The following is a 24676-nucleotide window of genomic DNA, read 5'->3' as shown; positions in this document are numbered from 1 at the left end:
TCTTAATTTCACATCCTACTTTATTTATGTGCTATTGCCAAAACTGGAACCAATGCTCTCCTTCCTTTGCATAGTTTTTTCTGTTCTGTTTTTTTAGTATATCAAGTATTCTTTTGGAGAACACTATCCAGTGCCTACTGAATACTATTGAATCTTTCAAATCCTTTTAATTATAACTTAACCTCAGATTTTATGGAATGCTTAATGATACTCTTTCAGAGTTTTGACTTGGTTTTTATATTATGATCTATTATGTCTTTACATGGAATTCAGGCACAGGGATTTCTTAAAAGTTAAAAACCCACTTGGTCACATATTATTTATTTTGCTGCTTGTTTTATTTCCTAATTACTTTTTTATTTGTATCTTTAGTCCACTGAATATCTTTTTACTTTTGCTTATGAGTCATTTTTCTCTTTTTGATTTGGTAAAGTAATATTAAATCATGAGAGGAAAAATGACAGGATGAATGTCTTTACAGATCATTTACTCTTTTAAGTTATAGGAATTAAAAATGCCATGAAAGTGTTTTTCAATATTCCTTCTACCTAATTTATCTTGGGTAATTCTAGGAACATAGGTAATAATTGTATCATTAATGTAAATCATTAGTCCACCTTTATAAGCCATTTGAAACCTTCTTGAGTTTTTGTAAAACTCATACCTTGGGATTGAATTCTTTTCCAGTTTCTGGGTGAAACCCCTTTCTGATTTTGTGGGAATGAGCTTTTTTCGAGATGACAGCTATCAAACAGGTGTTTTGGAGAATTGTCTTAATCTCTAGTATTCTCTGGTTCTCATGAAATGCTATGCTGAATTTTATGTGGGTCATGTTGTATTGTTCAAAATATCATTGACTGATATCTTTAAGAAAAAAAGAATTAGAAATATATATATTTTTAAGTTAGCTGTTAATGTAAGAACCTTATTTCACCAGATGGATTTTAAATCAACTGTGGAAATTAGCCCTGGAATCCAATTTCCTATAAAGTGGGCCATATTTAAAAGAAATCACCCAGTAGGCAAGTAAAAATTTTAATACAAGTTGGTAATACCACTGCTGTGTTTTATATTAATCTTCTTTAGACTTATGGTGCACACTGCCTTCAAATGCAGTATCATTTTATAGTGTTAATAAATATGAAGACTAGGGAACAGTTTGGTGGACCCATCAACTCTAATTACTATTAGGTCCTATTTGTACACTGTTAAAACTCTGTACACATGTTTTTGTTTTGTTTTTCTTTTGCTTCACCTGAGGATCCATTTCATGCGATTGTTAGTTTTTGAAATTTGCTGCTTTTTATTAGTTAAGGTAGTTCCCTGGTTAAATAATCTCTATATGTGCAGGTGTCATTGATTTAAAATTATTAGTTTTCTGCATTCAGCAGAAGAAACTTGATATTTATAATTGCAGTATATCTAGGGCATTTTAAATTTGTAACAAATTTAAAGGAGTAATTATAATCAGAGTAATTGTGATAGGTTTAAATGAACAAATTTGATCTCTTTGTAAAGTTGAGAAGGTATTCATATTAATTCAGCAAACATTTATAAAATACTTATACTCTATAAAACTTGGTACAAAATCCTTGAGGAGACTTAAGTAGATAAAGCCATGGCCTCTGCATGAAGGCAGGATGGTAGGAGAATGCATAAATAAATAACTGTAGTTCAGAATGGTATTTTATAATTATCTAAGTGAAATATAAAGAAAATAGTATTTGTGGTCTGAGAAAGAACACAAATTTGGAAGTATTGCATTGCTATAGTCACTCTTTTAATGATAACTAATTTCAAAAGGAAAAATTGGATTTTATTCAAACTTCCAGCCTCCTAAATAAACATCGGTAATTTGTTGTAAATCAGTATACATTAAAGGCTGAAATACTACTTTTTCCATGGCATATATATAATCTCTGATTTTTTTCCCCTAATGTAGGTCAGCCTGTTGTGCTCTCTCAACCGACTGTGGTCCAGCTACAGGCACCTGGAATTCTGCCTTCTGCTCAGCCAGTCATTGCTGTCACTAGGGGAACCACTCAACTACCTAATCATGTGGTTAATGTGTTACCAACTCCTGTGGGGAATAACCCAGTCACAGGCAAACTGTCTGTGACTAAACCGATCCTGCAGACTACCACGAGAGGTGTCGGCTCAGATGTGAGTTTCAACTATCAAGTGCTTTGCCATCAGATGTTTTTTATCTTATTTTTTGGTATCCTCCAAAAAACAAAATCATAGCAATTTATCTTTACTGTTAATCTATACTAGCTAAGATGATTGTTTTTTTTTTTTTTTTTTTTTTCTGACAGTAAATTTAGGGATCTAATCCAATGAAAGGTTATACTAAAATGATAATTGCAATCCTTAGTGGAAAGAACTTTTGATAAAGGCCCCCAAACAAAACTTTTAGGTTAGAATCCAGGTTAAAAAAAGATGATAGGAAGTCTGGAATGATTTGATACAAAATGAATTTGTAAACTGTGTGCACCTCTCCCTTTCACCAGAACAATCTCTTTTAAAGACTTTCAAATTTCACTAATTTGAAATAGGTAGTTCCTCAGATAAGGGTCTGTATTTTTAGGGGTTTTTTAAAGCAGTATTTATATTTAGCATTCTTTTTGGTCTTCTGGAGTCTTCTTGCTTCTGGATTAATGACAGCTTATTCCTACCTCAATTAGGTAATCAATTATAATTATATGGTATTTTGTGCTATTTTCTGCAGGACAATCTATTTCTTAGTTGTTTTGGGGAAAGCGGTAGAGAGAGAACTATTTACTAATGTCAAAATCTCCAGAGTGCTTTTGAGTATTGTCTCTTTCTACCCAGTTATAGCATGTGGTCAGTTATCTTGTATTTTTTATTCAGTAAAGAATATACTTAAAAATTGGAAACACTCCCTCTATATTAAATAGTCATTAACTTTCATTGGCTAATAAGCTTGATGGAAGCACTAGAGAAGGAATATGCCAGTCTAGATATTCTAAAATTTGTTTTGCCAAAGCAAATTCAGTGCATTTCTTTAAAAGAAAATAGAATTTAAAAATTCTTAATATGTTATTATTATCTAAATATTAGGAAGCACATTTTAATTTCCACAAGGTAGATTTAATAATATAGCTGACTATTATTTGTTTTCTGCTAATTGGGGCACTATTAAGCCGAACCCTATTCAGTCCATGTGTGTTTAGTTATAAAAGTACAACAGAGTCTGCTAATGGAGTAGAACATAGGGGAAAGAGCATACTGCAGTTGGATTTGACAACTTAGATTGGAATCTTGGCTCTGGTGATTACTACATGTGTAACTTTTGGCTTTTGTTTTCTTATCTATAAAATGAATTGATTAAACTGGATGTACTGTGAAGTTCCTTCTAATTTTAAGTGCTCATGTTATTTCATGAAGATGTTCGAAAAACCCAAAAAGCTTTTCTCTAAAAAGAGATTATCCAAGTTTTATAATGAAACGCCTGTCATCTTCCCTTGTGTCCTTTTCAGAATAAAAAGATTGTGTGAAAATGAAAATGAGGAAAATCAATTAGCAAGTATTAACTGCTTGCCTACTATGTATATGTTCTTTAATAGGCCAATTACCGAAAAGATGGATAATAATCTGAATAATAGCATTTGCATAGTGCTTTAAGTTTTACAAAGTACCTAAAAATATTATTTCATTTTATTGTTACAATAACTCTAGATGCTGTTATTATCCCCATTTCACAAATGGGAAAACCAAGGCAAATAATTAACATGTTCAGTGTCACACAGTTAGTACATACCTGAGGCTGGATTTAAACTAAGGTCTTTATGATTCCTGGTTCAATCTGGTGTGCATTATGTCCTCTTAGCTATTTTGTACATAGAATTTCTTGCAAGGGTTATATAAATTTAACAATTTATATTATAGATTATGACACTGTCCATTTATGTTTTCTATACTTTTATGATAATGCCATTCCAAAGCTGATAACTATTATTTGCAAATGGGAGATTTTTATCAAAGAAAGATTAAATTATGTTCAATATGTTTTTAGTGTCAAGTATATTTATTGAATTTTAATTCTTTGAAAATTGTAAATAACCAGAATACTCTATTGCCTAGCCATGTTGAATAATACAGAATTTACCACACGTGACTTATAGAGGTTCTGTTTTTTTTTTTTTTTTTTTCTTTGTAGAATTTTATTTTATTTATTTATTTTTTAAAATGATTTTTTATTGATAGAACGCATGCCAGGGTAATTTTTTACAGCATTATCCCTTGCATTCATTTCTGTTCCGATTTTTCCCCTCCCTCCCTCCACCCCTTCCCCCAAATAGCAAGAGTCCTTTACATGTTGAATGGGTTGCAGTATATCCTAGATACAATATATGTGTGCAGAACCAAACAGTTTTCTTGTTGCACAGGGAGAATTGAATTCAGAAGGTATAAATAACCCGGGAGGAAAAACATAAATGCAAGCAGTTTATATTCATTTCCAGTGTTCTTTCTCTGGGTGTAGCTGCTTCTGTCCATCTTTGATCAATTAAGGCTCTCTTTATCAAAGAGGTCCACTTCCATCAGAATACATCCTCAAACAGTATCGTTGTTGAGGTATATAATGATCTCCTGGTTCTGCTCATTTCACTCAGCATCAGTTCATATAAGTCTCGCCAGTCCTCTCTGTATTCATCCTGCTGGTCGTTCCTTACAGAACAATAATATTTCATAACGTTCATATACCACAATTTACTCAACCATTCTCCAATTGATGGACATCCTTTCATTTTCCAGCTTCTAGCCACTACAAACAGCTGCCACAAACATTTTGGCATATACAGGTCCCTTTCCTTTCTTTAGTATCTCTTTGGGGTATAAGCCCAGTAGGTTCTGGTTTTTTTTAATGGTTTTCCATCATTACTCATTCTCTAGGAAACTTTTTATTATTAAGTATATCTGTTAGTAACCCCCTTTATAATTTGATGCAAAAATAATTGGTTATGAATGTATATTTGCTTAAATTGGGCAGATAAATGATGCAGAAGATAGATTGCCAGTCCTGGAATCAGGAACTTATCATCCTCAGCTCAAATCTGGCCCCAGGCACTTACTAGCTGTGTTTTCTCATTTGTAACTAGCTCAGTTTTCTCATCTGTAAAATGAATTGGAGAAGGAAATAGTAAACCACTCTAGTATCTTTGCCAAGAAAACCTCAAATGGAGTCATGAACAATCAGATGTGATTGAAAATGACCAAACAACAATAATGTGGTTATATCTACATTAGTTGCTGTTAATTAGTTTTTTTCATTTGTATTTACTTTCTTTGGTTAGGATTAGATTTCAGGGGGAATGAAAACTTTCACTTATTAAAATCAATTTATTAAACATAAACTGATTTCTGAGTGTACCAAATGGCAAACTGCCAAACAATTAGTAGAATGTTTTGCATCCATGGTAAGGTAAGCTAAATTTGTCAGATTTACTTGTGCTAACCTGAATTATTTGCTCTAAATGGTTAAACCTGATATCTTTAAGAACATTTGCATGAATGTACAAATTTTGTGACACAAGACAGGGATTAATAATTCTTTTTAACACAAAAGGTGTTGGATGCAAGGTCCTTGCATTCAAATCTTGATTTACTAATTGTTCTTTGACCATTTGTTATTTGGACTATTACTCATTATTTGTGAAATTCCTCTTATTCTTATTAACTGGAGTTAGTTCCTTATATATTTTGAAATGAGTCTTTTATCACAGAATATGTTGCAAAGGTATCAATCCAGTTTCTTGCTTCTCTTCTAATTCAACTGCATTGGTTTTGTTTGTGCAAAAACATTTTCATATTTAATCGAAATTGTTTATTGTTTCTTCTGTGAATGACCTTAAATTCTAGACGAAAACGGCACACGTGTCAGTGGTAGTCAGGGATGGGTATGTTAATCAAGGAAGTTACAGGTATGGTGATTGGCGCTGTAGGACAATTGAATGGAATATCCTTTCCAGGAACAGTAGTATTAATTTGTTTAATATTTCCAGAGTTACAAATGGAAAATGGGGGTGGTAAAGAAGCAGCACAACATGAAGATAACTGGGGAGTATTGTAGTGGATCTGGGTCATGGCTCTCATCAATCATTTGGAAGCCCAGTGATCCAGGATGGGACCTGAATAGAATGCTATGTAGAGAATAGTATGGAGTCAACCTTAATTGTCTTGGGAATTATTTCCATATAAGCACAATGTTTATTTTTGGCAAAGTGTTGATGGAAAACACTTGATTGTTAGTAGAAAACTGAATTATTACCTGGAAAGATTATCATTTAAGAAAGGATTTTAAGGTACTATTCCTTTCTTATAAATGTAGTTTTAGTACATTTTGAAATGCTAAAATTGTTTTTCTTCTGTAGAGTTTTCTAACAAAATAATAATTAGTGTTTTCAATTGTTATTATATGTGTGTGTATTTGTACACACATACACACACACGCGCGCACACACACACATATATACATATTTAGGAAATCTATTTTGAAAAAGTTGAGTCAGTGGCATATTAGAGGATGTTTGACCTTGCTGTTGAGTTTATTCTGTTTATTACTCTAGATTATGGCTCATCTCTAACTTTTTATCTGTTATAATTCTTGTCTGAGTCTTTTCAAAAATCCTTCAAAAATAATCTACTCCATATGCTAGATTCCTTCTCTAGATCTTTTTGTTTTTTGTGGATTCTTAGATTAGCCATTTCATCTCTTTTACAACATGGTTGACATACTTTTTTTTTCAGTTCGTATATGTCCTTAATGATGCTCATTGCTTCATTTTTTGTGGACGAGATATAGTTTGATAATGCTGTCTGTTTCTATCTGCTTCTTTCTAAATTTCTCTTTGGGGCACCTGTTATAATATGTGTTTCCTAAAAGTGTGAACATAGTCTTAGGTTCTGTTAATAGAATTTTAGTGACTTTAGTGTCAATCCTTTAGGTATTGAAGAAATAGTACTAACTTAAATAGGATTAGATAAAAAAAAAAGTGTCCTATTTGGACTTATATTTAAAGTTTTTTCCCCTTTACTTTTGAATATTGTTGGAGCAGCTAAATGGTGCAGTGGATAGTGCACCAGCTCTGAAGTCAGGAGGACCTGAATTCAAATGTGGCCTCAGACACTTAACACTTTGTTAAGTTTGAGCCTGGGCAAGTCACTTAACCGCAATTGCCTCAGCAAAAGAAAAAAAAAATATTGACGCATACTAGTGCTTTTAAATCATACACTTGAGGGGAAAGATTTGGAACTTGTCAAAAAAAGTTATGAATTACATTAGAAAAGTCAGCATAAGAAGACAAGTGTAAAATAAAATAAATAAAAGGACTACACATTTTTCTTTGGTTTATTGTGAAGTGCTTTTAAATCATAAGGTTGGGGGGAAAGATTTGGAACTTGTCAAAAAAGCTCATTGGTCTTTTATGACTGGAATGTTGACATAATTTCTTTCTTATACCTTCATCTGGTTATTTTCATTCTCTAGAGTCTAGCTACTGCCATGAACAAAGTTCTTGGCATTCCATATCCTGAAACAGCATTAAATGCCATAGTTTCTATTATGAAACAATCTCCCTGGTTCAAATTATATTCCCATTCTTGTTGCCCATTGCTGGTAAAACCATTCTCTTTGAGCCCTAACTTCTTTGGAAACTTTACATAATATTTTAAAGGGAGCACAGTTTGTTATTGGCTCTTTTCCTGATGGAAAAAGCAAGCACAGGCTCTCCACTTGCTATGAAAATTTTCCTTACGAGTATCTTTGTAAGTGGCAATGCTAGAACTACAAAGGACACTTCATTGGAAAGCATGTTTATCTCTCTCTGATTTCTCTCTTTGGTCATTGAATTTTCCCAGACATATCAGTTTTGTTCATTAAAAACAGGTAACATTTTAATTTATGTTATTTCCAGTTACCATGATTGTCACCATCAAAATTTATGAGCATGCACAGGGTACATGATGATGATACACCATGTCTCTGTACTAGGTTATATCATTTGGATTAACTGTTTTTCTTTAAAGAGCTTTGAATCTTGTGGTGAGTTGAGGTAACTTAGAAATTACATGTAAACAAATGAATTATAAACTGTGATCATGAAGTGCATAAAAGTTATGAATTATATTAGGAAAGTCGGCATAAGAAGACAAAGATGGGAATGGGAATAGTGAACTAGTAGAGCTGAATATTCTTGAGTGAAGAAGATAAAGTCTAAAATAAATTTTAAAAGACTTTAAGACAGAAGGATAGTATTGGGCTGCAAGAGTCCAGCCCAAACCAGACTAAAGTGTAATTGGGAAATTAATAAAATATATAAAAATACAATACAACATAGATAATTTTCTAAGTCAATATGCAGACCTCAGGGACCTGACACCACTTCTTTAAGAAACAGAAAAAAAAGAAGACAGACTATTCTAGTTTGGCAGGATCTTCTTTGATCAAGAAAGTAGGAGAAATACAGTTCAATTTAGCAGACATTCATTTGTGTGCCAGGTGCTCAAGATGCAAAAACAAAAATAAAAACAGTCCCTGAGCTTTCACTTCAGGGAGAGAGAAGTTGACTTGCCACTTTCTGAACTAAAGACTAAGGTAAAGGATGGAATTGTCAGTGAAGAGGCCTAGATTCTAATGATAATGATTAAGCACTTAAAAGTTCTTTGGAGGAGAAGCAGAATAGTTGTTATTATTATTTCCTGGAATTTGTAATGTTATTGGCATGATGTGCTTTAAAAATTAAGCCTATGATTTCAGTATTTGTCACACATTTAAAAGTGAGTGAATTTTTGGGCCTTTAAAGAAAACCAAATGCATTTTGATTCTGATTGCTCTTAATAGTAACCAACTAGAAAGATACTAAGAATAGGTTCCAACTTAACGAAGTTATAAAATTTTGTTAATGGAAAACAGAAAGCAAAAAGAACTTGGAGTATTCAGTTTTTGAAAACCAAAGAATGGAATTTTAGACATCTTTAGCTAATAGTTTGTCTTCACCACAGAGTCCTTTGTAATGTCAGAGTCTTTTTTGATTTGTCTTTGTGCAGCCTGTCTAGCAATAATATAAATGATGACAAGACATTTTAGCACTATGTTTTTTAATGAGGAGAATGCAAAAATCCCTGCGTGACTATCTTTATAGTCCTTTGGTTTAGATCAAATATTTTTTCCAGGGTGCATGTTGGAATCATAAGAGCATATTTGACAAGGATTTGTGGAGAACCCATTTTGGAATCCAGAGATCATAAGTTACATGCTAATCATATTATCACCTTCCTGTGAAAAACCTTTAGAAAGAAGAAAAATATAATTATTAAAATATTTGTATTTATTCTTTTACATTGTATATTTTGACTTCACAAAATTAATTTTTCTATAATTTTGAATTTTTTGTTATTCTGAACTTGGCAAATTCCAATAAATATTTTCATATATAAAGAAGAGAAAAAGGATTTTATATAAAACTTATTTGTTTCATTCAGCTTATATATTTTAAAAGTCTATAATAAAAGTATTATATTATAAAATTATAGAGCTGACTTTCTTGTTGGTGTCTCCCCTGAATTTCTTTATATATATTTAAAATCCTTTCTTGGTATTTATTTTACTATAATTTGGGAGCATCCCTATTAGTAGCCCTCTGTATTCCAAAATTCCTTGCCTCTCCCAATCTTCTCTTAATTTTTAACAAAAGAAGTATGGTTAGCAAAATAAAGCCACAAATTGACCATGATCAAAACTATATGTTTCATTCTATGTCTTTAATTCATCACTTGTCAGGAGGTGGAGGTATTCTGTTTCAATATCAGTCTTTTGTAGTCTTGATTGATAATTTCATTGGTCTTAAGTTTTTTGTTCTTAAAACTTAAAAAACTTAACTTCTTAAGTTTTTGAAATTGCTTTCCTTTGTCATGTTATAAAATGGAAGAAAGGAAGGAAGACAGCAAACTAGCAAGCTAGATTAAATGCTTTTCAAGTATTTACTCATTTGATCCTCACAGAAACCCTGGGAAAGTAGGTGTTACTTTTTTTTTTTTTTTTTAATTTTACAGTAGAAGAACCTCAGGCAGACAGACTGTTCAGAGTTACATAGCTAGTAAATGCTTGAGTCCAGATTTGAAATCAGATCTTTCAGATTCCAGGCTTAGTGCTTGTTCGATTGTATCACCTAAATTGCTTTGTAGTCATTGAATAAATAATTTTCCTAGTTCAGCTCACTTTACAAGTTTCTTTGGATTCCTCCTCTTGATTATTTCTTAAGGCACTGTCCTATTCCATTATATTTATATCACATTGGAAACCATATCCCAATTAATGGGGCACACTTTTACTTTCCACTTTTTTTTGGGGGGGGAAGGGGGAGTTAAAAGTGATGTTAAAAATATTTTAGTACTTATGGATTCTTTTTCTTTTTGATTTCTTTGGAGTTAGTGCGTGTTAATGGTATTGCTGGGCTAAAGGATATGTGTAGTTTAGTGGATTATTATTTGTAATTCCAAATTGCTTTTCAGAATGGCTGGATCAATTCACAAGCTCCACCAACAGTACATTAGTATGCCTGTTCTCTCATGTGCCTTCCAAGGGTTGTCAGTTTTTTTTTTTCCTTTTTTTAATCATCTTTGCTAGTCTCATGGGTATGAGGCAGACCTTTAGCGTTTTAATTTGCATTTTATTATTATTAGTGATTTACATAATCTTTTTCTATGTGGCAGTTAATAGTTTCATTCTCTTGGAACTGCCTGTTCATATTCTTTTATCATTTATTTATTAAGGAATGACTTTTTTATTTAATTTCTTATATATCTTAAATATTTGATGTTTATTAGAGAAATTTGCTGTGAAGATTAAAAAAAAATTTTTTCCTTCTAATTTTAAACTGCATTTATCTTATTTAGGTAAAAGTGTTTATATTTTATGTAAACAAAATTGTCTATTTTATCTGCTAGAATTCTCTCTCTCCCTTAGTTGGTCATGAAGTCTTCTTTCCATAGTGGGAAAGATACCTCTTTCATGCTTCTCTAATTTATAATGAGATCTTGAATATCTAGGTCCTATAGCCATTTGAAAGTTATAAGGGTATATGATAGCGATGTTGGTCTAATCTAGTTTTTGTCATACTGTTTTCTAGTTTTCTCATCAGTTTTTGTTAAATAGTGACAAAATTCTAATAGTTGGTTTCTATGAATTTATTAAATTGTTTTTTTAATTTTGTATATGTAACAGATTCCATTGATCAGCTTTTTGCTTAATTAGAGTAAAATAATTTTGTGGATTACTGTTTTGCAATACAGCTTGATATCTAGACCTACAGGGCACTTCCTTCCCTACTCCTAGCCCCTCTCCTCCTCTTCCCCCCAATATTTTTCTTGAGATTCTTGACTTTTTGTTCCACCAGATGAATTTTTTTAATTCAGTAAATACCCTTTTAACAAGTCTGATTGGTGTATCCCTGAACAAGCAAATCAATTAGTTTTGTCATTATACTGTCACGGCCAACCATGAACAATTAATTCCTTTAATTATTTAGGTCTATCTTTATTTCTGCAAAGAGTGTTTTATAGATACATACGAGTTTTTTGTATTTCTTGATCTATGTTTTTTTTGTTTTGTTTTGTTTTGTTTTGTTTCCTGGGGCTGTTATTAGATCTTTTCAGGAATACATATAGATGGGAGAGGTAGGTGCCTTTGTGACCTTTTACAATGCCATCTTCAATGGAACTTTAAATATTTATCTTGAATGATCATTCTGGTGTTTTATTTTCCTTCTCTGAAATATTTGTTTAGAAAAAGACAGTGAACAGAGTTCTTGTTTTATAGATTTCAAAGCATTCAGAGTTTAAAGGTCTTTTGATTAATTTTCCTCATTTTACACATACAATTGCTAAAGTCCAGAGAAATTAATTGATTTATCTAGTCATTGGTCATAATTGCTGGGACTTGAGTCCATTCCCTGATGATTTTCATATTCCATGTGGTCTTGAGGTTGGCACTTATATTTTACTCTCATTTGTATTTTTAATTTTAAAAAATGTTGTACACTCTTGTTATCTGGTATAGAAGAATAAATCTTTCAAAGTTCTGTTCTTAGTTTCTGTAATGACATCCAAGAGAATGCTACTGATATGAATGAGACACTTGGGGAAATAGTTTCACCATTGAAAACTTGTTATGTCTGACATCAGGGAAATATCCTGAAACCCTGAGAAGCAAATGTGAGATGGAAGGAAACAAGTCTATATGGGTCTTTTCTTTCTTGAAGACCACATTTACTGTGAATGTTCAGCTGACAAAGCCACCTGTCCATTTGAGAAGCAGAGAGAAGGCAGGTAGGCATATGATAAACAACAAAGGGAGAGTAATTAAAGGATAACCTTAACATGATTTACCACTAAATATTACAGATAGCCAGAACTTTAAAAACCACTGCACCTCATTCTGACTAAATTGGACCTAATTCTCTAGACTATTACAGAACAAAACTATAATTTCATACTTGCAACATTTGTATTTATGAACCAGAGAATTTGCTTTACTTAGATAATTTGGATTCTTTCAATTCACTGGCCTATTAATGTGAATTTGTTTGTCTCCTCTGGCTCACCTTACTGTTTTTGGCCTTATAGAAACATGTCCTGTTTTGTGTTTCTGAGAAAGTTGGGATTGGGACAAACAATAAGAGATGTTCTCAGGCCAATTTTGAATGAGCTTTTTCAAAGAGAAGAGATTGAGTAACTGGCTTGAGTTGGTCAAGCCTACCAGGGTAGGAGTTTCCAATGAGAATGGATTAGAGTTTTTTTTTTTTTTTTTGGAGAATATCATTATGAGTTCTTGAGTATGAAACCCACAGAAACTGCATTATAAATACCCTTAACAGAAAGAAGTAAATTAAGTTTTGATTATCAAAAATGAAATTGAAATAAAATAAAAGAGGGATAATGAAAATCCAAATTTTTTTAAGGCAATTTAAAACTAATTATGAAATCCAAGATTACCTTTGTTTAACAAGGCATGGCAAAGCCTTAAAAATATGTAATAATAAATATTATTGCACTTGATTTTTTTTTTTTTTTTTAGAACTGTGAGGTTCAGTTTCATTCTTCTGTTGCTGTTGACCAATAATGATAGCAACATTCTTTTAAAAGAATGGATTCTGTTCATGTGTTTATTTTTATTTATAGTAATATGCTTTTAACCAACTTAGTGAGCATCTATTCAATGTATAAAACATTACAGGACAATCTGCCATCTGTAATTTAGAAGTCATTTCTTTTTTTAAAAAAATTATTTATTCAGTAAGGTAGTTGTACTTATTAGGAAGTGTCAAATGTCTGAGGTCAGTTTTGAACTCAGGAACTCATATCCTCCTGACTCCAGAGCTGGTGCTCTATGCATTTCACCACCTAGTTGTGATCCAGAAGCAGTTTCAAATAAAATTAAAAGTATTTTGCTCAGGATAATCCATAGTCTTTATAACCAAGCATGATAGAGAGGCTATTGATCTTTTTAATGATCGACCTCATAATCTCAGAAGATTTAGAGATTAAAAAATCAGGACACATAAGCATGTGAAGCTTGTAGATAATTCATCCCAATGTAACCAAGATTTGACATATGTGTCAGTCTATAATATTAGTATGAACTTCTAATAATCATATTTTACTCTATCTTCAATATGTAATATATATATGTGCCTTTCAAGTACTAGCAGCATTACATGCTCAAAGGGTTATTAGTCTGTTCTTCCACATTGACTTATTAATGTTTACCCACCCATAAATACTTTTAATTGAAAAAAATAAAAGGGAATATGACTAGAATATTGATTGTTGATTAATCCAACTTTTAAAAAAATTAAGCCATTTATGAAAGTTCTTTTACATAAACCTCTTTTATGGCCAAATAAATATGTAGATGCTTGTTTAATAATAAAATACCAGCTTTTATATAGCCAGTTTGAAATACTTTACAACTGTATGTGGTTTTTTAAGGGTGGTAAGATAAGTGATTAGAGAATGAGATGATTAGAAATAATAATTGGATCAGACTATTCCAGATATACTAGTAGTCTACAATAAATATAATACTTTCTCTTGATTTTAGATAGATATAATTTGCCATATTAAGAAAAGATACATTTATTGTACTTTTTGCTATTTTTTTTAAACATTGTTGGATACTTTTGTTTTTTCAAAAACCTTTTCTGCAACTATTTATATAATTTTATGATTTGTTTTTAATCTGTTGTGATCTGTAGCTTATAGTATTCCTAATATTTAATGAGTCCTTTATTTTTTGTTTAAATCCAAACTGACCATAGCATGTATAATCTTTTAAATATGATACTATAGGCTTTTTGCTAATACTGTATCTTTTGATATTCAGTAGAGCTATTGGTCAGTAGTTTATATTATTATATTGCCTTTTCATCATAGAAGGAATTAAATAGGATTCCTTTTCCTGCTTTGCAAGTAATTCATGAAGTACTAGAATTAATTTTCTAGAATTTTTTATAGAATTCTCTATAAGTTTAAATTCATCTTGCTCTGAGGATTTTTTAATAGGATTTCATTTATGGCTTCTTCAACATATTTTACTGAAATTGGATTATTTAAAACTCTTTATTTCTTGTTTGGTTAGACTGCTGTGATTTTCTCACCCCTTTGTGCTTTCTGGTCTATTCATTTATGACTTCCTCTTTACCCTGATTAAAACTAGCTTGTGTGGTGTTAATTGTAAAAGCAGTTGACATTCAGTGAAAGAAAAGATAATGTATACTAGAAAAGTTGAATAAAATTGGGATTTATATTGGAGCTAAAGAATGAGTAGGATTTATATAGGCAGAAGGAAGTGTAAAGAAACATTCTTAGTGAGAAATATTTTAATAAAAGTACAGAGTTGGGAGTGAGTTTGGTATGTATGGAAAGTATTGACTATTGGATGATGAGTAGTGGAGTAGGGAAGGGGAGGTAGGGAAGTAGTGGAGGGCAAAGGATAGAGTTGGATTTCAGAAATTTAAAAGCTAGGAAGAGGAATTTGTTTTTGATTTTCAGTGATATGGACTGAGAGAAAAGACTTGGATCTATTGGAGTAATCAGAATGTGAGGTTTCACTCCATTTTCACAAACATTGATAGATGGAAATGGAGTGAAATACTCATACCTGACAAATACTTTGAAGGAACAAAAAAACATGGTGACTTGTAAATATATTTTTAAACAGATGATGACAGAGAAGAATAATCAAAGATGATTCCAGGATTTCTAGCTAGGGAGCCTGAAACATTAGTGATATAGCACAGGTAGAAAACTCCCAGTAAAGAGGAAAGGCTTTTTTTTTTTCCTAATAGGAAGGAGGTGGATATAACTTTAATTTGTATATGATGAGTCTGAAGTGATTGTGGGACTTAGAAAAGAAGGTAGCCTGTATACTACTCAGAACGTAGGCCTGAAGTATAACTGAGAGATTAAGGTTAGAGATGTAAATCCGGGATTCATTGTTAAAGAGGTCACTGTTTAAATCCTTTCATTCATTAAATTCATTCAACAGTGAATGAATTCTCTAAGTGGTTGAGTGTATTAATATAATTATGATCTAAAACAATAACTCTAAATAAATTAGAAAAATAGATCCATATTTAGGAGGGAAAGGAAAAAGAGAGTTTTTCTCTCAAAGCACTTGTGCATTGATAAAAAGGAACTACCACTATAATATAGGAATCAGGTATTGTGTTCATAGAATTAATGAGAGAAAAGGGCCATTTGATATGTAAGATTTGTTTCATAATCACATATAAGCATAATCATACACTTAAGCAATTTTCAAAATATAATTAAATGAAAAATAACTAACTTTGACTTCAGATAATTTCAATAAATGAGTGATCTATAATTTTGTCAGTGTGGATATTCCCACTATAACTTAGTTGTTGGTCTTTGAGAATTGCTATAATCTAGAAAATAATCATTGTGTAGTGAATCTGATAACAGTTCTCTGAATATAAATAGGATAGTTTTTAGAGAATTATGTTCAATCATTGGCTCTTTTACACAGGTCACCTCAGCATTTAGCAAAGGACTCTAAATTACACTAAGATGAAAATGAACCTTTGTTAATATAAGTTGATAATACAAGTAATTTAGATGGGGTTAATGTAAAAGACTTGTAAACAAATAACTTCCCAGGGTTATGTGGCATTTAAGGGATGAATAAACAAAATAGGTTTCAGATTTAATCAACTCTGTCTCTTTCCTTAGGTGACTGTTCTACGGAGACAGCAGCGCATGATCAAAAATCGAGAGTCAGCCTGTCAATCTCGTAAGAAGAAGAAAGAATATATGTTAGGTTTGGAGGCAAGATTAAAAGCAGCCCTTTCTGAAAATGAGAGACTTAAAAAAGAAAATGGATCCTTGAAGCGGCAGCTAGATGAAGTAGTATCAGAGGTAGGTGTTACTCAATTTAACAAATGTTTACCAAGTACTTAAGATACACAAGTCGTGGGTGGTGGGTGGGCATAGGAGGTAGAAATATAAAAATGAAAGAACCTTTGCTTATACCTATCTTTGACTTTAGTGTTGAGTTAAGGAGCTATTAACTTACTAGGTATAAAACTATTAAGGAACTTCATAGTCAAATTATAGTGAGTAAAGTAGTTCTGGGGAAATAGGTTTTGAGTGATCTTTTCTATAGTCAAGATAAAGCATTGGAAAGAAAGCTCTTTCAGATTCATATTTACTATATATCTCATCACTCACTGTTTTGTCTTCCTTTTTGTTTTGATGAGGATAATCATTTTGAGGCATTTTGATAATTGAGTTATTCAAGTCATATTTCTTTATGTTCTCAAGAAATGGTGGTTTTATTATTATTAGATAGCTTCTAAATAAGCTTTCTTTCACTGTTTTTCCTATATCGCAGTAAAGATTAGAAACATCTCAAAATTTTTGCAAATGAATAGAAATAACATTGCAACCAACCCACTTTGGAGTGGCAATATGAGAGACTCATATTGTTCTGTGTCTGTTCTCTCCTGATTATGTGCCACATAATAGTAATTTAAAAATTATATTCTGTAGAAAAACTTTTCCCTCACCTTTTGATTAATTCTTCTTCTTTTTTTCTTTTTTGGCTGAGGCATTTGGGGTTAAGTGACTTGCCCAGTGTTGCACAGCTAGGAAGTGGTAAATATCTGAGATCATATTTGAACTCAGGTCCTCCTGACTTTGGAGCTGGTGCTCAATCCACTGCACCACCTAGCGGCCCCTGATTAATTCTTTAAAAAGAAACATGTAGTTTACATAATCTAATAAAAGAGATAATTTCTTATATGCTAATTTTTATCCAATTCTAATTGTCCATGTTTGTGATTATTTGGGAATTTATTTTTCTTTCCTCCTGTTACATAGATTTTCTTCATTCTTAAGTTTATCAGAGACATACAAGGAAAAAGAAATGAAATTGAAATCTGTTTGAATGTGACAACTTGTTGAGTTCATATTTAACCTTAGTAACTTGAATGAATGGTGGTTGAAACTAATGACTAACATGATATGTTTAGATAATCTATATTTTGTCTATCCATTGCTGTCTTTATCTTTCATTACCAGAGGAAATCAAGAATTTGATGAAGTCTCAAGACTCAGTAATATATAAAACAATTTTGCAAATACACACCCATTTGATGAGAGGAAATACATTTTTGCACTTGAAAACTAATGTGTTTTCTCTTTGTGTCCTTTGCAGTGAGCTAGTAAAATGGTTATCCTATGCTGGTAAATTCTTGATTTATTTGTACAACTGATGCAAGATTGATTGTGTAATGTGAACCTTCTTTGTAGAACCAGAAACTCAAAGTCCCCAGTCCAAAACGGAGAGCTGTCTGTGTGATGGTAGTGCTGGCCTTCATAATGCTGAACTATGGTCCCATAAGGTACATATTTATATATTTGATTTGGTTATTAAAAATGTAAATAGGAAAATATTTATCATTATCATTTTTCAAAGATAATGTTTATTGATATGAAATGATGTTAGAACTGTTGGTCAGCGTTTTTATTCCTTTCATATTAAATGAGGTTTTTAAAAAAAAAAAAGCTAAAAAAATCCTTCATTTTTTTCTAACCATATCATAAATGAATTCACTTTCATGTGTTGAGTTACCGATGTGACTACTTTCTGTTCCATTTTTCAGCCTAATCAGTAAAGTGATTTAGCGTCACTGATTTTAAGTTAGCTGAATGGAGTCAGACACAAGTTGGATCTAGGTGGGAGAACAAGAGGATTGTGTTCTAGCTAAGTTTTTATAGATTATGAATAAGTATTTGTAAAGTATTTATTTGAGTGTATTTTTCTAGAGGTAATCTAATATGCAACTCATAGAGGATTCTTTTCCAAAAAATCCCAGAAAGTAGCCTTTTACTTTTACTTCCATACCTCCAAGAAATGGGAACTCACTAATTCCTAATTCAACATTTATATCTACACTTGGACACTAGTGTGTGATAAATAGTTCTTGATAAATAGTTCTTTCTCATAATGGTTTTAAAGCTGTCGCTTTGTAACTTTTGCTCACTTGTTTTAATAATGGCCGAATGACATTACAGAATGTAATGGGAAGAGACTTTGGTTGTCATTTCCTTTAACTCATACTCGATTACAACATCCTTAATGAGAAGTGGTACCTTTGCATGAGTCCTTCTAATGAGGGAAAATATACTAATTCTTTCTTTCTTTTTTTTTTTTTTTTTAACTTTTTATTGACAGAACCCATGCCAGGGTAATTTTTTACAACATTATCCCTTGCACTCACTTCTGTTCCGATTTTCCCCCTCCCTCCCTCTACCCCCTCCTCCAGATGGCAAGCAGTCTTTTATATGTTAAATAGGTTACAGTATATCCTACATACAATATATGTGTGCAGAACCGAACAGTTCTCTTGTTGCACAGGGAGAATTGGATTCAGAAGGTATAAATAACACAGGAAGAAAAACAGAAACGCAAGCAGTTTATTCATTTCCCAGTGTTCTTTCTTTGAGTGTAGCTGCTTCTATCCATCCTTGATCAATTGAAACTGAATTAGCTCTCTTTATCAAAGAGATCCACTTCCATCAGAATACATCCTCATACAATATCGTTGTTGAAGTATATAATGATCTCCTGGTTCTGCTCATTTCACTTAGCATCAGTTCATGTAAGTCTCGCCAATCCTCTCTGTATTCATCCTGCTGGTCATTTCTTACAGAACAATAATATTCCATAACATTCATATACCACAATTTACCCTCTCCAATTGATGGGCATCCATTCAATTTTCAGTTTCTAGCCACTACAAACAGGGCTGCCACAAACATTTTGGCACATACAGGTCCCTTTCCCTTCTTTAGTATCTCTTTGGAGTATAAGCCCAGTAGTAACACTGCTGGATCAAAGGGTATGCACAGTTTGATAACTTTTTGAGCATAGCTCCAAATTGCTCTCCAGAATGGCTGGATGTGTTCACAATTCCACCAACAATGTATCAGTGTCCCTGTTTTCCCACATCCTCTCCAATATTTCGCATTGTCTTTCCCTGTCATTCAAGCAAATCTGACAGGTGTGTAGTGGTATCTCAGAGTTGTCTTAATTTGCATTTCTCTGATTAATAATGATTTGGAGCAGAAAACATACTAATTCTTAAGGCAGTGCATTCTATTTAGACAACTTTGATTTTTAGAAAGATTTTCTTTATATCAATTTAACTTTGCCCCTTTATAACTTCCACTAGCAACTAGATGGTGCAGTGGGTAAAGTAGCAACCATGGCATCAGGAAGACCTGAATTTAAATTCTGCCTCAAATACTTCCTAGCTGTGTGACTCTAGGCAAGTCACTTAACATCAGTTGCCTTAAAAAAAATGACAATTTTTTTTTTAAAGCTATTTTATAAAACTAGAAAAAAAAACAAAGAAAATTCATCTGGAAGAACAAAAAGTCAAAAATATTAAGGGAATTAATGAAAAAAATGCAAAGGAAGTGGTCTAGCTGTATTATATAGATGCAGTTATCAAAACCATTTGGTATTGGCTAACAAATAGAGTAGTAGATTAGTAGAATAGGTTAAGAACACATGATATAATAAGTCAGTGACAGTAGGAATCTACTGTTTGATGAATTAGACTCTAGCTTCTGGGATAAGAACTCACTATTTAACAAAAATTGCTGGGAAAATTGAAAAATAGTATGGTAGAAAAGAGGGATAGAGCCACACCTCATGTCCTATATCAAGATAAGGTCAAAATGGGTTCATGATTTAGACATAAAGAGTGATACTATAAGCAAATCAGGAGAACAAAGGATAGTTTGATCTGTGGAGAAAGAGGGACTTATGGCCAAAGAAGAACATTGTAAAATGCAAAATGGATAACTTTCATTACACTAAATTAAAAAGGTTTTGCACAAACAAAACCAACGTAACTAATATGAGAAGGGAAGCAAAAAGCTAAGAAATTTTTAAAAAATTTTTTACAACTAACTCAATTTTAAAACATAGAAAATTGACTCAAATTTATAAGAATACAAGTCATTCCCCAATTGATAAATGACCAAAGGATATGAACAGATTTTCTGACGAAGAAATTAAAGCCATTTCTAGCCATATGAAAAAAAAATTCTCTAAATCACTACTGATTAGAGAAATGCAAATTAAGACTACTTCATACCTCTTAGATTGGCTAAGATGACAGGGAAAAGTAATGATAAATGTTGGAGGAAATGTGGAGAAATTGTTGATGCATTGTTGGTAGAATTATGAAATGATCCAACCATTCTGGAAAACAATTTGGGACTATGCCTAAAAGGCTATCAAACCGTTGATCTAGCAATGTCTCTACTGGATCTGTATTCCAAAGAGATCATAAAAAAGAGAAAAGAAGCCATATGTTCAAAAATTTTTGTAGGGCAAGGAACTGGAAACTGAGTGGATGCCCATTGCTCATCAATTGGAGAATGACTGGATAAATTATGGTATATAAATGTTATGGAGTATGGTTGTTCTGTAAGAAATGAAGAGCAGACTGATTTCAGAAAGGGCAGAAAGACTTACATGAACTGACACTGGGTGAAGTGAGCAGAACATTATACACAGAAACATCAAGATTATGTGATGATCAGCTATGAGAGACTTGGCTCTACTCAGCAATGTGGTGATCCAAGACATTTCCTATAGACTTGTTGAAAATGCCATCCACATCCAGAGAGAGAACTATGGAGACTGAATGTGAAATGAAGCATAATATTTTCAACTTTTTTGTTTCTTTGCTTGTTTTTTCTTTCTGTGGTTTTTCTCTTGTACAACTGATTTTTCCTATACAACATGACAAATAGTAAAAGATGTTGAAAAGTATTGTACATATATAGCCTATATCACATAGTTTGCTGTCTTAGGAAAAGGAGCTATAAAGGAGGAAGGAGAAAAAATTTGGAACACAAAATCTTACAAAAATGAATGTGGACTAAATAAATCTACCTTTTGTCAAAAAAGACAAACAAAAGGAATTTGAAAACTATCTTTACATATATCTAGAAAAATAAAATACTATTGAAGAAAAAAAAATATCAAGAGAATTAGTGAAAAAAAAAAAAGTTAAGGAAGGCAACCTAACAGTACCAGATTTCAAACTATATCACAATGTTCTAATTATGTAAACAATATGGTTTAACTAAGAAATATATTAGTAAATCAGTGGAATAGATGTTATATAATAATGGGCATATGCTCTGTTTCCAGTTCCTTGTCACTACAAAATGAGATGCTACAAATATTTTTTGTACATGTGATCATTTTTTCTCTTTTATCATCTCTTTGGGATACAGATCCAGTAGTGACACTGCTGAATCAAAGAGTATGCACGGTTTTATGGCCTTTTGAGCATAGCTTCCAATTTGTTCTCTAGCAATCTAGTCTTTGATAAATCCAGAAAGCTTGTTACCTTTCTGTGAACCTACCAGGTCCCACCCAGATGTTGCTGATATTGCTGGTAAAAGGCCTTTTAGAAGACCATGGGTGCTTTGTTTCCCAGCTATCTCTGTGACACTTTCTCTTGCTGTGGTTTGGATCTGGGCTCTCTTGGTGCTAGAAGCTGAACTACCTGACCTACATTGGGATTCCTGGATCCTGGTCTCTGATAACTCCTTACTATGCCTTAAACAGATTTTAAACTACTTGGACCCAGAACTTCTAGGGTGTATCACACTGAGCTGTGGGAAACTTATCAAGACCTTTTTTCTACTTTTCCTTGTTTGGGGCTGCCCAGATGCTGAGCTGCCAATTTTCTTTGTGCTGTCCTCCTTGGGTGTTCATCAGACCCTGTCTCCTCTTTGCCGATGTATTTCTGTGCTTCAAGCTTCTGCAGGATCCTGGCATTCTTTTTGTGCAGTTGTGAGGTAGATGGAGGAGCTTGTAGTTGTTTCTCTTTGGTTGTTGTTATTGTTCCTTTCGGTTCGTTTTTAGTTTATTTGTGATGATTTTTGGACATTTGTACTCTTCTGGTCCTAAAATGTTGCCATCTTTCTACAGACTTCCAGTGGGTTATATTTTGAGTTTTAATAAAAGTTCTTATCAGTCTCTTGATACTGTTTTTTTTCTTTTTTGCCTTTGTTGCTTTACATGGCTACTTTAAAAGACTTTCTTTTTAGGTATTATGTAATTTTTGTGTTGAGTGGTGAGAAAAAGTGAATAGTCAGCAACAACAATGGTGACTCAAATTTATGTTATGTAATATTACATTTGCTATGGGTCAGGCATGGGGCAAAATTCTAGGCATGCAAGGAGCTGAGGAAGAGGTGATGCAAACAACCATGAACAAAAAACGAGGGTAATGCCAGCTAGATTAGAGAAAATTAACTGAAAGGGGAGACTAGAGTTAGGCTTCGTGAAGAAGATCAGATTTGATTAGGACTTAAAAGAAGCCAAGAGGAGCCAAGAGGCAGAAATGATGAGAACATTGTGCATGGGGCCAGGAAATGCCTATTGTTGGGAGCCCTGGGAGCACCTAGAAGCCAGAGTCCGGATAGGTGTGGGGAGGCAGTTTAGGAAGGGCTCATGGTGGAATCATGATATCATGTGGCTTTTCTTTCTTGCTGTGTAGATATGTCTTTGTTTTTTTCCTGTACATTTCAAAGGTCAACAGAATGGATTTCCTCTACAAAAAATAAACCAAAAAGGCCTTAAAAGAAAGTAATAATTAAAAGAAAATGTACTCCATACTTAGATTTGCCATTGTTTCCTCTTTTAGAAACCTTTCCCACTGAGACAAATGAAAATCCTGAGAAACAGTTTCTAGGTCATTAATAATCCCCTTTATTAATTAGTGACAATCAAATGCCATAAATCCCTTCTGAAAGGGATCTTTCCTGATTGGTGGACATTTAATGAGGGAGGTGGACTAAAAGCCTTCTGCTTCTCCTACTGAAAATGTGACTTGATCTTAAGACTCAGCAGTCTCAAAGCATCTGAGCTAAGGGAAGCCATCTCCATCTGCACCTCTCTAGCTAGTTTTCTCCTTCATGAGCCGAGTTGCCCAAAATTCTTTTTTTTTTTAAATTATATATTTTATTTTATTTTATAATAACTTTATATTGACAGAATCCATGCCAGGGTAATTTTTTTTTTAACAACATTATCCCTTGCACTCGCTTCTGTTCCGATTTTTCCCCTCCCTCCCTCCACCCCCTCCCCTAGATGGCAAGCAGTCCTATATATGTTAGATATGTTGAGTTGCCCAAAATTCTAATGGAGGGGACCAAGCAAAGGTTTTCCCTGACTGGGTTCTGTTTGTACTCTAAATAGAAATTGGTTCTCACAGTTGGGTGGGATCTTACTCTACTAATGAGGAAGGGCCTGAATGGTTAGGAACAAAGCTCATCACTTAGCCTTGCCCTTCAGAGATAGACTGACTTTTTAATTTTAACAGAAATGAAGGAGAAATGATAGGTCACATTTTAATAATTAGTTATTAATGTAATTGCATAACATTAATTTCTTTCATCCTAAGTACTTTTTCTTCATCAGATGTTAAACTTGTGGAGAGAAAATCATACTGCTAAAGGATAAATTAGTCCATAACTTCCTTTTAAGAACATTTATAATAAAAGGAAGTCACAAAGAAACGTGTGGTATTGATTGGTGTTGTCTGGAACTGGTTAGAAGGAAAAAGTCTTCATTCCAACATTTCCTAACCTTGTTAGCTTTTCATTATTGTGCATGAAAAATTCCAGTTCCTTATTCTGAGATGAGCCCGTCTTCAGAAATCTGGCTCTAATTTTTTTTCATTTAATCACTGAACACATTTTGCTGTATGATGTCACTGCTGGCTCTAGCTTACAAGTATAACTTAAATGTCAAAATTCAAACCACCAAGTATACTGGATTTTGTTCAGCTTGATTTACAAATGAAATCCAGTTCAATTCTTGGCTAAGAATGTTTTCCATATTTATCAAACTGACAAATAAACTGAAGATATAAAATACATCTAAATACCAGGTGTTATTGAGTGTTAGAAGACTCAGAGATAGCATAGACAAGGCCACTGTTGTTCCTTTCCCCCCAGTAGTCCAATTTTTTCAAATCTCTGAATAAATGTTTGTATAGTCATTGGTTATCCTTTCACCTTCTTTGGATTTCAT

General features: G+C 32.7%; 1 protein-coding gene across 2 annotated transcripts in view; it reads left to right on the top strand.

Moving 5' to 3' along the window:
* ATF6 (activating transcription factor 6) overlaps positions 1–24676 on the top strand; it is a 182928-nt gene that overhangs the window by 33448 nt on the left and 124804 nt on the right. For both annotated transcript variants that reach the window (XM_051999154.1, XM_051999153.1), the window contains exons 7-9: positions 1943–2163; positions 16273–16458; positions 17854–17945. In XM_051999154.1, the coding sequence (XP_051855114.1) occupies positions 1943–2163; positions 16273–16458; positions 17854–17945 (499 nt within the window). The remainder of the gene's footprint in view (positions 1–1942; positions 2164–16272; positions 16459–17853; positions 17946–24676) is intronic.

The sequence above is a fragment of the Antechinus flavipes genome, chromosome 4 (assembly GCF_016432865.1).
Source record: "Antechinus flavipes isolate AdamAnt ecotype Samford, QLD, Australia chromosome 4, AdamAnt_v2, whole genome shotgun sequence".
Classification (NCBI taxonomy): domain Eukaryota; kingdom Metazoa; phylum Chordata; class Mammalia; order Dasyuromorphia; family Dasyuridae; genus Antechinus; species Antechinus flavipes.
This window is presented reverse-complemented; position numbering and strand designations above follow the sequence as displayed.